We start from the raw sequence: 12,333 nt of genomic DNA, 5'->3' as shown, positions 1-12,333 counted from the left end.
GGTTAGTGCCTAATACCCAGGCTTAAAGTCGACAGCTATAGCACAGCAAAATCACTACAATGAAACCAGCTACACAGAATCGGCCAGGGAGACTAGGATACAGAACTCCGCACACAATCGTAATTTCTGCACTTAAAAAAAAAATCTCTCACCCCTATCACAATCCACTGAGCTCAAGTAACATCAACAACATTTAATATAAGCACATTCTAGTACAACGAAGGGGCCCAGGGAACTTTTTGGAAGTCACATCCAGAACATCTTAATACTTTTTAAGTACAAACATTCTGGGCAAAAATCAGATCACTGGCTGTCCCCAAACTTAGAAAAGTTTGCATTCCGAAAGTGCTTTTACAATTTACTTTTGGAAGACTCAGAATGTATTTTCCTAGAGACATACTACGATAAATAACAGAGATTCTCGGGGCAACCCGCAAGTTTATTCAATGCAAAATAAACTGTAAATAGAGCACTCACAACACAAAGTGTACAAGCGTGCAGCAAGGCTTCCATGGGAAGACGCTCTCAGAGCTCTGGTTTCACCCATCAGAAGCATCTCTCCCCTGAGCAGGACCACCTGGACGCTTCCTCGCTTCTCTGCCTCCTCACCTGCCCGGCATCGGCCCCTCAGCCACAGAGCCAGGAGGGGGGTGATGCGGGCCTCGCGGGAGCCGAGGACTCCCCTCCGCTGGACGAGCACTCGGAGCCGCTTCCTGCCCGGGGACCCCAAGTCCCTCTCCCCAGCAGCCTCCAGTTCCCGGATTTGTTCCCTCCTTCGAGCCCCAAGGAGCTCCCTGCCTCCTGCCCACCACGACACACACACATGTCTGAACACAGCCTGATGAGGCAGAAGAACTGTGACTCTGGAGTTAGACAAACTGAATCTAAAAGCCAGGTCCAGTCTAATTGTGCAGCCTCTCTGAGCCTCAGCATCCTGTGAACAAACTACACACACCTCCGTCACAAGGCTGGGACTACTTTCCTCCTGCTGCCGTAACAAACTGCCACAAACGTGGCTTAACACAACACAAACGTACAGGTCTAGAGGTCACAAGTCCAAGGTCAGTCTCACTGGGCTAAAACGAAGGCGAAGGCAGGGCTGGTGCCTTTTCGGACGTTCCGCGGGACCGTGTGTTTTTCTGCCCTTTCCACCTTGGAGGCCGGCTGTCCTCACTCCTGGCCTGGCAGCCCCTCATCACAAGGCTCCTTCTCCCTCGGCTTCCGTCATCCTGCGCTTGCTGCTCTGTTTTCACTTTGACTCTCCTACCTCCCTCTTGTAAAGACCCTGTGCTCAGATAGGGCCCACCTGGATAATCCAGGATAATCGCCCCATCGCAAGATCCTCAGCCTCATCGCGGGTGCGCAGTCCCTTTCGCCATGTAATTAGTACGTGGGGGTCAGTACGTGGACATCAGGGGCGGGGGTGGAGGACAGCATTCTGTCTCCCATAGGCTGTTAGAAGGGTTAAATGAAGTAATATGAGCAAGGCGTTAAGTACGGGGTATGATCATTCAAGAATGTCAGTTTCTTTCTCTCTGACTCCCTGCTCCACTGCTCTTCCCGGTGGCTCAGGGGCTGACTTCCTATTGAGAGCACATACCCTCCCTCCTCTTCAGCTTCCTCACTTGCAAGTAGTAAGAAAAAAAAAAAAAAAAATCAGGGAGCCGGGGAGGATTATAATGTCCTGCTTCATTATTTCACCTGGACCAGATACAAGGTCAACAACGGGGTATAATCTTTCAAGCTCACATTTCAGAGGATAACTGGACCGAAGTAACCCCAGGCATCTCAGAACCCTAACTGCACCAAGAATAAACCCGGACTCTTACCATGGCTCAAAGCTCTGCAGAATCTAGCTGCTGTCTTGTACTTCAACCTCATCTCCTACCTTCCCCTCCGGCTCAAGTACACAGGAGCCACACACCAGACTTCCTGCCATTTCCGGAACACTGAGTCTCTGTGTTTACAGCACCCTTCTCGTCATTCAGGACTCAGTGCAAATGTCACCTCCTCCAAGAGGCCTTCTCGGGGCCTCCTGGCCAAAACAGCACCACCCCGCCCCGGCTCTCACATCACCCCCTTCTCCTTCACTTGTATCTGAAATTATCTTGTTGATTTGCACTTTATACAATTACTATCTGTCTCTCCACTAGAATCTTCCATGAGGGCAGAGATCTGGTCTATCTTCTTGCTTACTGTACCCCCAGCACTGTGCCTGGTGTTCAGTTTCAAATTGCTCATTCAGCAAACAGCGTGTGAGGGTCTGCTCTGGGCTAGATGCTGCTCTGGGTGCTGGAGACCTGGAAATAAACCTACAGACAAGGCCCCTGCTCCTGTGGGAGTGAGAATTCAACAGCCAGAAGAGAATTCTCCCCCTCCCCCCCCAGCCTCCAGACTCAGGGCGTCCACACGGCTGTGCAGCTCGTTCGTGCCCCGCAGAACATGAACGTCCACAGCAGTGCAAGCCCCGCCCAGGCCTGTCCTTCGCACGATCATCCGCAGCGGCCCTGTGCCCACTGGACCCTCAAGAGAAACTGGAACAAACTAAAAAGTGAAGTTAGCTTGGGGTAGTGAAATCAGTCAACCAAAGGGAAGGAAGAAAAGAGGATGAGAAATGACACACTACAGCAGGGTGAAAGTGATTCTCTTTCTGTTTTGAAAGCATTGCTAAGGTCACTGCTAGGAGAGCTATTTAAAGACCGGAGACTCTAGGATTGTTGCTGCTGGCAGCCACTGTCACCAGGAGCCTGCTGTGAAGCCCTGACTTGGAGTGGCCAGGGCAGCTTTCCAAAGGCGCCCTGTGGCTGGCAGCAACTTCAGAAAAGAGACAGAGAGAGAGAGAGAGAGAGAGAGAGAGAGCGCACGCTCACGTGTCTGTATGGGGAGGGGGGTGACAGAGAATTTGTTTCAGCACACATATTTTTATTTCCGTCTCAGTATCAGTATAAAATACAGACACTCACAAGCCAACCCTGTGTAAATGGCTGGTGGGAAAAAAAATATGAAGGATTATACCTTCTCCCCCAATAAAGGGTTAAATTATTCAATTCAGAGAAGATACCTGGGTATTGGAAATATGGATGATGTTTTACTTTCTTTTATATTGTACTTTCATAATGAATACGTATCACTTTTATCATCAGAGAAAAATGAAGCTCTATTTCATTTAAAGGGGTGGTGGTGGAAAGAGACTAAAAATACTAGTAAAATATGAGTAGTCAGCAAAACTTTATGGATATTTTCTCATCCAAAGGCAGCACAAGAGAAACTATAAACTTGTGAGAAAACATTTTCTCACTATTTGAGAAAACAGTGGTTTCTTAAACACATCATTTTAAAATAGATGTTCTCAAAGCTCTTATTTATGCAATAATGGTCTCAGTTTCCTCTGGCTGGTTTACTAGCAGAAAAAGGTCTTGGATGGGGGAATAAACTAGGAGTTTGGGATTAACATATACACACTACTATATATAATAGATAACCAACAAGGACCTACTGTATAGCACAGGGAACTATACTCAATATTTTGTAATAACCTATAAGGGAAAAGAATCTGAAAAAGAATATATATATATATACATATATATATATATATATATATTTTTTTTTTTTTTTTTTTTCTCTCTCTCTCATTCCTTTATAGCTTTAGACGGGTAATCCCAAAATAGACTGACCACAAACTACTCTCGGCCAAACAATTAAGATCCATTTGCTGCAGTTTCTGCTGTAGAAAAAACTGACTCTACTCTTACTACCTCAGAGATGACCTGGGAATGTGATCAGGGAGAGAGAATACAGAGAAACCGTAACTCAGCAGAAAAACATAAGGTTCTGAACGAAGTATCTCATCAGCAATATCTGCTCTTAAGTAACTCCCAGTTTTGTTCCCTTTAAGGAGTCTTGAGAGCATTTTACATTTCTCAAGGGCAGAGGTCTTTTTAGCATCCTATTCTTTTTGTCAAAGAGTTTTCACAATGTAGCATCTCCTTAAATTTTCTAAATGGCCTTGTAAAGTAGGTGAGCAAATTTATCCCTATTTTACAAAGAGGAGACGAAACTTATTTGTGGTCAAATAACTGGCCTGCATCCGAAATCTAAACAGAGGTACAAGTGGGACTAAAACATAGGTCCTTTAACTTTCCTTAGCAGACTCAAATATGTCTTACTATCATAAACCACATGCTAAGCAGGTTTAACATCCTCTACCCAGACAGGGATGAAGTTAAAATAAAAAACTGTTCGCCACCATTTCTTTCATTAAAAAAAAATTAAGACCCCATTATGTTGTTTTCTATAATACAACATAAATAGAAAATAATCCAGAATCTCCATTTCATTCATGAAGTAGAATTTACTACATTGTTTGAGGAACAGAAAGAGTAATGTCATTCCTTTTTAGCCTAACTGACAAATGATCAGATTTTAACAAGAGATTACATTCAACCCCCATCAAGAGTAAATAAACAAACGTGCCTACTGTATATCAAGAACTAAACAATTTCATCAAAAGCCACAAACCCATTCTCACCAGGAATATTCTGTCTCATTTACATATAAAACAGAAGAGACATCAAGCCACAAGTATACGATTTTCATTTTTTAGAGGTATAAAACATAAAGCTTTTCAGGAAGTATGATGAGAGAGGGGTTCTGTTCTGTATTTTGGAAACTTCATGTCTACAATAACAAATGAAGGGGAAAAAAAAAGAGACCAGGACGCCTTCCATGTGTAAGCGCAGTGAGACTGGGCAGCACAGCCAGTGCAATGGAAGGGAGTGAACGTCCGTCTAACGACTACGTACAAGGAGCTGTGGTTTGTGCTCTAAATACGTCACCTCCTACAATCTTCATAAAAAACCTCCAGGTGTGAGCAGAACTGAAATTAAAATACACAAATGGTAAAACCCTTGGTATATACCGAAGTCTTTTAGAAAAACGTACCTGTAACCGCTGAAACACTCCTGAGCGTAAGTTTCCAAACCCATAGCGGCACTCCGGATTCAAAGTACTTTCTGGTACCTCTTCATAGGGGGACTGTTCAACTTCCCAATCAAACTCTTCATCGTCATCTTCTACTCCTTCCTCAGAAACCTCAGAAGCACCTAAATGTGTGAAATACTAATTTGTTAAAGCATTGGATTTCCTAGGTACAACTTGGGGAAGAAAAAGTATAGGAAAAAAATGCCTGCCCATGTACCCCAAAAGACATGTATAAGGATATGAATAGCCCCGCTATTCTTTTTTTTCCTTTAATTGAAATACAGTTAATGTACCATACTAGGTTCATTTCAGGTGTACTACATAATGATTTGACATTGGCAAACATTACGAAATGATCACCATCTGTCTCCTTACAAAGTTATTACACCACTATTGACCATATTCCTTACACTGTATATTACATCACCGTGGCTTGCTTATTATGTCACTGGAGGTTTGTATGTCTTAATCCCCTTTACCTATTTCGCCCACTCCTAGTCTCACTATTCTTATTAGCGAAAAAAAAAAAAAAAAAAATGGAGCCAACCCAAAGTTCCATCAGTGGTAGGATGCATAAATAATAAATGCAATGAAAGTAAAACAGATCTCAGCTATATGTGGATAAATCTCACAAAAATGTTATGTGAAAGAAGCCAGACAGCAAACAACGCCTACTGTATGAATTATATATACAATTCAAAAGCAGGCAACACTGAGGGTAGTGGTCACCTTGGAGAGTAAGGAGGGTGAAATAACCAGGGTAGGATTCCAGGATGTGGGAAATGTTCCATTTCTTGACCTAGGCAGTGTTCCCTTTATATTTACTACACTGAATTGTAAGCTTCTGATTTTAGCTCAAGAGGCCAATATTTTGCCAAACACAGAGATGCTATTTCAATTCGTCCCAAAACATGACTGACCTACAGGTTCAAAAGAGTTGTTTATGTCTTTAAATTATGTGTCAGCAAATGATCTATTTTCACATGGTGTCACATGACCTCCTTATCTTGTCACCTGAAGTATTTTCTCCAATTTCCTGTTTGCTATATCCCTTTTCCCCTAGAAACACACAGCATTCCAAATATTCGTTTACCTGTATTTCTTCCCAAAGGCAATAAACATACCTATTTCTTCCACAAGTGGTTTTGCAGTCCTGGATTTTCTTGGTGCCAGTAGAGCAGTTAACATGTTCAGCCCTTCAAAATGCTGGCCAGGAGTTTCTTTGGGCAATCGAATGGTAAAAATTCCTTAAAGATAAAATTTGTTTTATGCTTAGCTAGATTTAAAAATTCAAAGACTTCACAAATACAGTTAAGAAACAGGTATCTTGGTAAACTGTAATTCTATTACATAGAGTTCCAAAATTACGCCCTTATTATATAGTTAGTGAAAAAGGCTCAAACAAGATTTTTCAGAACCACTGATTCAGCTGTCACCTCTATGAGAAATTAATCTGTTAAAGCCACAGAATGCTTAAATCCTACCCAATATCACCTTCACCTATTTATAATATTAAAGGTTCAAGTCAAAAACACAATGGCCTGAGAAGGCAATAGCTTAGGGTTAGCCGTAGCTATTCATAAGATTTATTTCTGGACTCGGGGGGAAAATCAGGATATTTAATCCAATGAAGAATAGCAGCAGTTTCAAATATACATGAAATCTTAAATAAGGCAATGATGGCTTGATAAAGTTCTTGATATCTCAAGAGATATATCCCTAAAATCTGTCTAACGCAGACCCAAATTCCATCTGGGTACTCCTTTTCTTTCCTTGACTGGGTTTATCAGCTTCATCTAGGCTTGTCTATGAATGGATTACGTTATTCACTACTCATATTTTAAAACAGTTTACCTCTTTCAGTGCACTTAACCCATATTCTAATGTATAAGCTACAACTAAACCCAAATATTTCCATATATATAACCTTCTTAAACCCCCATGTACTTTCAAGATTTAATAACTTTGCTTCCGTATGCAACTTACTGCAATTAAAAGCAGATTTACTACCTAGAAAGGCAGTTTCATTATACTTTATTACCACATTAGTTATATTGTGCTATGGGTTAGAACTCTGTCATTTAACTGTTTCATCCTATCTTTCCTCACTTACTCTAGTTCACTGAGGTCAATAAATAGTCACTGAATAAATCACACAACAGTACACAAGTTTATTCTTACTCCAGATCCAGTGACAAAGGAAAATCCAGTGGTTTCTACAGAAGGAAAATAAATGGTTTCAAGACGAGTTGAAATGAAGGGCTTATCAATTAGGAGTAGAAAATTCAATCAGCCCTTAAATGCCCCCTATGGACAGCTTCTCTCTCACCTACATGTAATTAAATTTTAAGATTGAAAATTGCACAAGAAAAAAGAATATATATATGAATACATATATATAAATATGAATATATATACATACTGAATCACTTTGCTGTACACCTGAAACTAACACAATATTGTAAATCAATTACACTTCAATAAAAAAATAAATTTTTTAAATTTTTAAAAAGAAAAAAAAGAAAACTGTACAAGAAACATTCGACTCACAACTTACAAAAATCATCCACATCTTTTCTAATCAGTCACCTCCCACAATCTAACTTTAACTTTTAAACACTTACTAAATGGAGGGAGAAGCAGGAAATAAAACTTCTAGAAAGCAAAGCCAGAGTATATAACTAATTGAACTTTACTTTAAAGAATATTGTGAAGTACTTTAAAGGACTGAGGAAATTGTAATTGTTAAAAATCCATGAATAACAGGCATTGGACATTAAGAAACAATAAAAAGTGACAGGGGCAGATTGCACTTGCCATACACCTAAAGGTCCCCATAGTACATGAGATTATTATTTAACTACTCCAACAGGAAGAATCCAAAGAAAAAAAACTAACCAAAGTTCCAAAGGCAATACCTTTATCTGCAGCATAGGATCCCTGCTCGCTTCCATTTTCTACAATTCTTCCAGGAAGGGTTAATCTGCAGATTTAATAAAAGGTCTCATGAAGTCCGTAAGTTACAAAGCATCATAAGGGACCATCCGTGACAGTAAACATCAACCACTGAAATCAACAATTTTAAAAGGATAATCCTAGCATTTAAATTTTACAAACTAAATAACTTATATTTCTTCTCTAGCTAAGAAGAAATCTGAGATGACTCATCTTTCTGTTTGAATAGGCGCTCATCACTGATAAAACACTTAAAAAGAAAAGCCACAACAAATATTAGCTATCATTACTGTTATAGTTTTTTCCCTTCTGAGTGAGAGTTATTTATATATCTGGTGCCTGATACAGCATGGGTTCAATAAAACTAATATACTAATGAGCTTCCAAAAAAAAAAAAAAAAGAATCAAGAAATGAGAAAGAATAAAGAACCAACAAAACCAACTGTTTATATTGGGCAAATTACTACTTTTAAGTAGTAAAAAAAAAAAAGGCAGAAAGCAAAAGTGTTTTTCTCATATCTCATTAATACTATATGGGGATTTCCCCCTCTTTCCTACTAAAGGACATGAACTGATTTCCCTGTTTGCAGTTTCACCCTGGGTCAGTCAGTCTTCCACTGAGGCCCCAAAAGAATTCTTCTAAAACAGAAATTTGATTGTCACTTTTCTATTAAAAAAGCTTCTATGGCTGCCTTGATACTGACTAGATAATTTAAACTCACCAGTACTACATATGAGGCCAGCTCCATTCCACTCCAAACTTAAAATATGAACCTCCTTTCCTCCCACACTCCCCTCCTCCATGCTACCTATTCTAACATCATCACCATCATCATCATCATCAAACTTGGCAGACCCCAAAAGGTCCGGGGCTTTCCAACCTACCTACCTTTGATCCCAATGTTTTCTGAAGCTACAACACATTTTCCAAACAAAAATCTCTTCTAAACTCAGCCTAAAGATTCAGTTACGAATACATTAGTTTGTTATCATGGATACAAACACTAACTTTACTCTCAGAATCTGAATTAAGTCCATTTGTGGACTTAAGTCCAAGTTGTGCCATTTACTAGCTCTGTAACTTTCTTGGTACAAGTTCATTAACTTCAAGGCTCATATTCGTCATTTATAAAAAGGGAAAAATAACAGAATCTATCCTAGGGTTACTGTGAGGAAGAAAGGATAATGCAAAAAGCTTAGTGGCTAGTACAGTAGGCAAGCATTCAGAAAATGTAAACTATTATTATCGTCTCCCTTTTCCTAAACTCTTTGTAACTATAGAGTTAAATTCGTAATGCATGATGGTGAAATCATATTTGCTCACAGATCTGCCTTCCCTGCTAGACTCTCAATTCCTCAAGGAGAGGGGTGAGGTTTTATCCATCTCTGATATACTGTAGCAAACTGTATTTCCAAAGATGGCCCATCTCACATCACTCCTCCCACCAGTGCCTTCTATGTCCCCTCCCCTTAAAAGTGAGTGGGCTTCTGGAACTGTTTTAACCAATATAATATAGCAGAAGTGACACTGTGATTTCTGAGGTTAGGTTATAAAAGATGACATGGATTCTGCCTTGCTCCTTGAAGTATTTGCTCTTAAAACCTTCAGGTATCATGGAAGTGGTGCAACTCCCTGAAGGAATCACAAAGTAAACCATGAAAACAGACCACACAGGGAGGTCCTGAGACCACACGAGAAGAGATTCCCTCCTCCACCCACCCTATCAGTCCCCAGTTGCTTCAGCCCTTCCTGTCCCAGGTCTAGCCACCATGTGATTACAACTAAATTAAAGACCTCAAGCCAGAACAGCTCAGCCAAGCCCTTACCAAATTTCTAAGGCACAAAAACCAGGAGAGGGAGTTAAATGATTGTTGTTTTACACCATTAGGTTTGACTGGTTATTTGGCAGCAGATAACTGCAACAGTAAGATGCTCTTAATAAATAATAATACCTACCATTTATTGAACACATAATTACCAGGCACAGTAATAAGGATCACGCATGTATTATCTCAATCCTCACATCAACTCTGTAAGATCACCAATATTAGTCCCATTTTACAGATTAGGAAACTGAGACTAAATAACTTGCCAAAAGTCACAGAACTTAAGTGTGCTCAGACCCACAACTCCCAAGCCTCTGTTACCCGAGGAATGGATGAATTTGTATTAAAACTACTCTTTAAATTGCTTCACACATGTCCTCTTACTTTGTCTTCATCAAAACTCCCAAACTTAAGCAAGTGGCTTTTATTTTGAAATTTTTATTGTATTGTATTTATTTTACAATCCTATCTCATTTAATCTTTTCTCTGAGCCTCTGTGCTCTCATCTCTAACATGGCTAAATAACAGAACCTACTTTGTAGGACTGTCCTAAAATCAAGTGAGATAATTTACATAAAGCACTAACCCGAAGTAAAAAGTCAATAAATGTTTGCTAACACCATCATCATCTTCTACCCATTCTTCATGTTCTGGCTTAAATGTCACCTCTTCAGAAAGGCTTTCCTTGGCCACTTTGTATAAACACAGGCTCCTTTTTATTCTCTATCAGTGCACTTTATTTTCCTTCAGAGAAATTACCACAATTTGTAGTTATATGTTTACTTGTTTGTTTATTGTTTTTCTCTCCCCACAAGAATGAAAACTACGTAAGACACCACCACATCTCCAATACCAAAAACAGAGTCTGGAATATACCATGAGCTAGATAAATCAAGCCAAAGAACGAAAGAGTGAAGAAGTAGGGAAATGCAATATATTCAAATAGGTGGGTTAAGTTAAGGCCTAATAGATACCTGAGCAAAACTGGTTCAGGCCCAGTGAAGGAACCAGCTCCACTCAAGAGCAATGTCTGTGCTGGGAAAGTATTTAGTTGGACAGGAAAGTTAGGCTGGAATGAGAAAGATGAAGGGAATGGATTTTCCCTCGGCAGAAAGGAGAGAACAAGGTATTGACAATGTTAAGTAAGAATAATCTGGCTGGGCTTCCCTGGTGGCGCAGTGGTTGAGAATCTGCCTGCCAATGCAGGGGACACGGGTTCGAGCCCTGGTCTGGGAAGATCCCACATGCCACGGAGCAACTGGGCCCGTGAGCCACAATTACTGAGCCTGCGCGTCTGGAGCCTGTGCTCCGCAACAAGAGAGGCCGCGATGGTGAGAGGCCCGCGCACCGCGATGAAGAGTGGTCCCCACTTGCCGCAACTAGAGAAAGCCCTCGCACAGAAACGAAGACTCAACACAGTCATAAATAAATAAATAAATAAATAAATAAAAGAACGTGAATTTCTAAAAAAAAAAAAAAAAAAGAATAATCTGGCTGTGTCCTCTCTAAAATGGGGCTAATAATAATGCCTATCTCCATGGATCGCTGTCCAGGTAAAATGAGACAATGCACACAAGTACTTAACCTGCCACTTACACGCACTGCTTGCCCGCCACACGAAAGGGGAGGAGAAGGGGTTAGCTGTTACCACTGCTGCTACGGTTCTTCAAGGAGAAAAATGCAAACAGACAAGTGCTGAAGGTCCCTCCCTGAGGCTTGGGGGACGACAATCACAACGAAAGGGCAAAACCAAACAGAGAAGCAGACAACGAGGAGGTAGGAGAACGAGACGACTTTGGCGTCGGCGGGGCCAAAGAAGGCGAAAATTTCAGGGAATAGGGAGCGGTCAGCCAAGAGGTCGGGGAACAGAACGTGGACTGAGAAAAGTCAAATGGACGGGTCAGCTGGGAAGGCAGCGCGCGCCGTCCCAGGGCAAGGACGACTAACGCAGAGCGAAAAGAAAACAGAAAAGGGGACAAGAACTAGGGCAACAGGACGGAAAATGGAAAGGCGATATGGTCCCAAACTCCACGTTTTACAGTGGCTCCGGAATCTCTTCCAGGCGGGGATGTAAGGTTTAAGAAAGGATGAGCTTCTGCAGCATCCAGAGCGCACGCCTGGAAGAGTTCGCTTCCTCAGCACGTGCTGCAGGGATCTCGGGAAAACGTAGTCGTGATGCTGAGAAGCGCTCTCTTGTTCTTTCATCCTCCCTCGATAAGCAGTTACTTAATGAGTGAATAAATGTATAAATGAATCCCCAAAACACGCTTTTCCCGGAGCCAGGCACCCGGAACTCGCCTGAGAAAGTACGGCTTGGCGTAGAACTTGAAGTCGACCCCCTCGAAGTAGACGTCGAACTCGGAGACCCGGGCGTAGGGCACGCGGATGGCGACAGTCAGGAAGTCGGGGTCCTGGCTAAGGTCGAACGCCGGGGTCAGCATCACCACGCCGGACTCTGGTGCCCAAGTCAGTCACCCTCGCAGCAGTCGCAGTCCTGCCACTCAAACTCTCAAAGAAGTCCCCACGCTCCGGTACCCCTTCTGTTAGGCACGGCGCTTCCGGCTCGAGGCG

The 12,333-nt window shown here is 41.6% G+C and overlaps 1 protein-coding gene across 1 annotated transcript in view; it reads right to left on the bottom strand.

Moving 5' to 3' along the window:
* SHQ1 (SHQ1, H/ACA ribonucleoprotein assembly factor) overlaps positions 1–12,319 on the bottom strand; it is a 90,152-nt gene extending 77,833 nt beyond the window's left edge. The window contains 4 exon segments of the mRNA XM_028169109.2: positions 4,942–5,102; positions 6,105–6,227; positions 7,899–7,963; positions 12,061–12,319. Of these exon segments, the coding sequence (XP_028024910.2) occupies positions 4,942–5,102; positions 6,105–6,227; positions 7,899–7,963; positions 12,061–12,203 (492 nt within the window). The 5' untranslated portion in view covers positions 12,204–12,319.
* Between the last annotated feature and the right edge of the window lie 14 nt (positions 12,320–12,333).

Source organism: Balaenoptera acutorostrata, chromosome 10, assembly GCF_949987535.1.
Source record: "Balaenoptera acutorostrata chromosome 10, mBalAcu1.1, whole genome shotgun sequence".
NCBI lineage: Eukaryota > Metazoa > Chordata > Mammalia > Artiodactyla > Balaenopteridae > Balaenoptera > Balaenoptera acutorostrata.
Note: the sequence above shows the minus strand (reverse complement) of the source record. Positions and strands in the feature narration are given on the sequence as shown.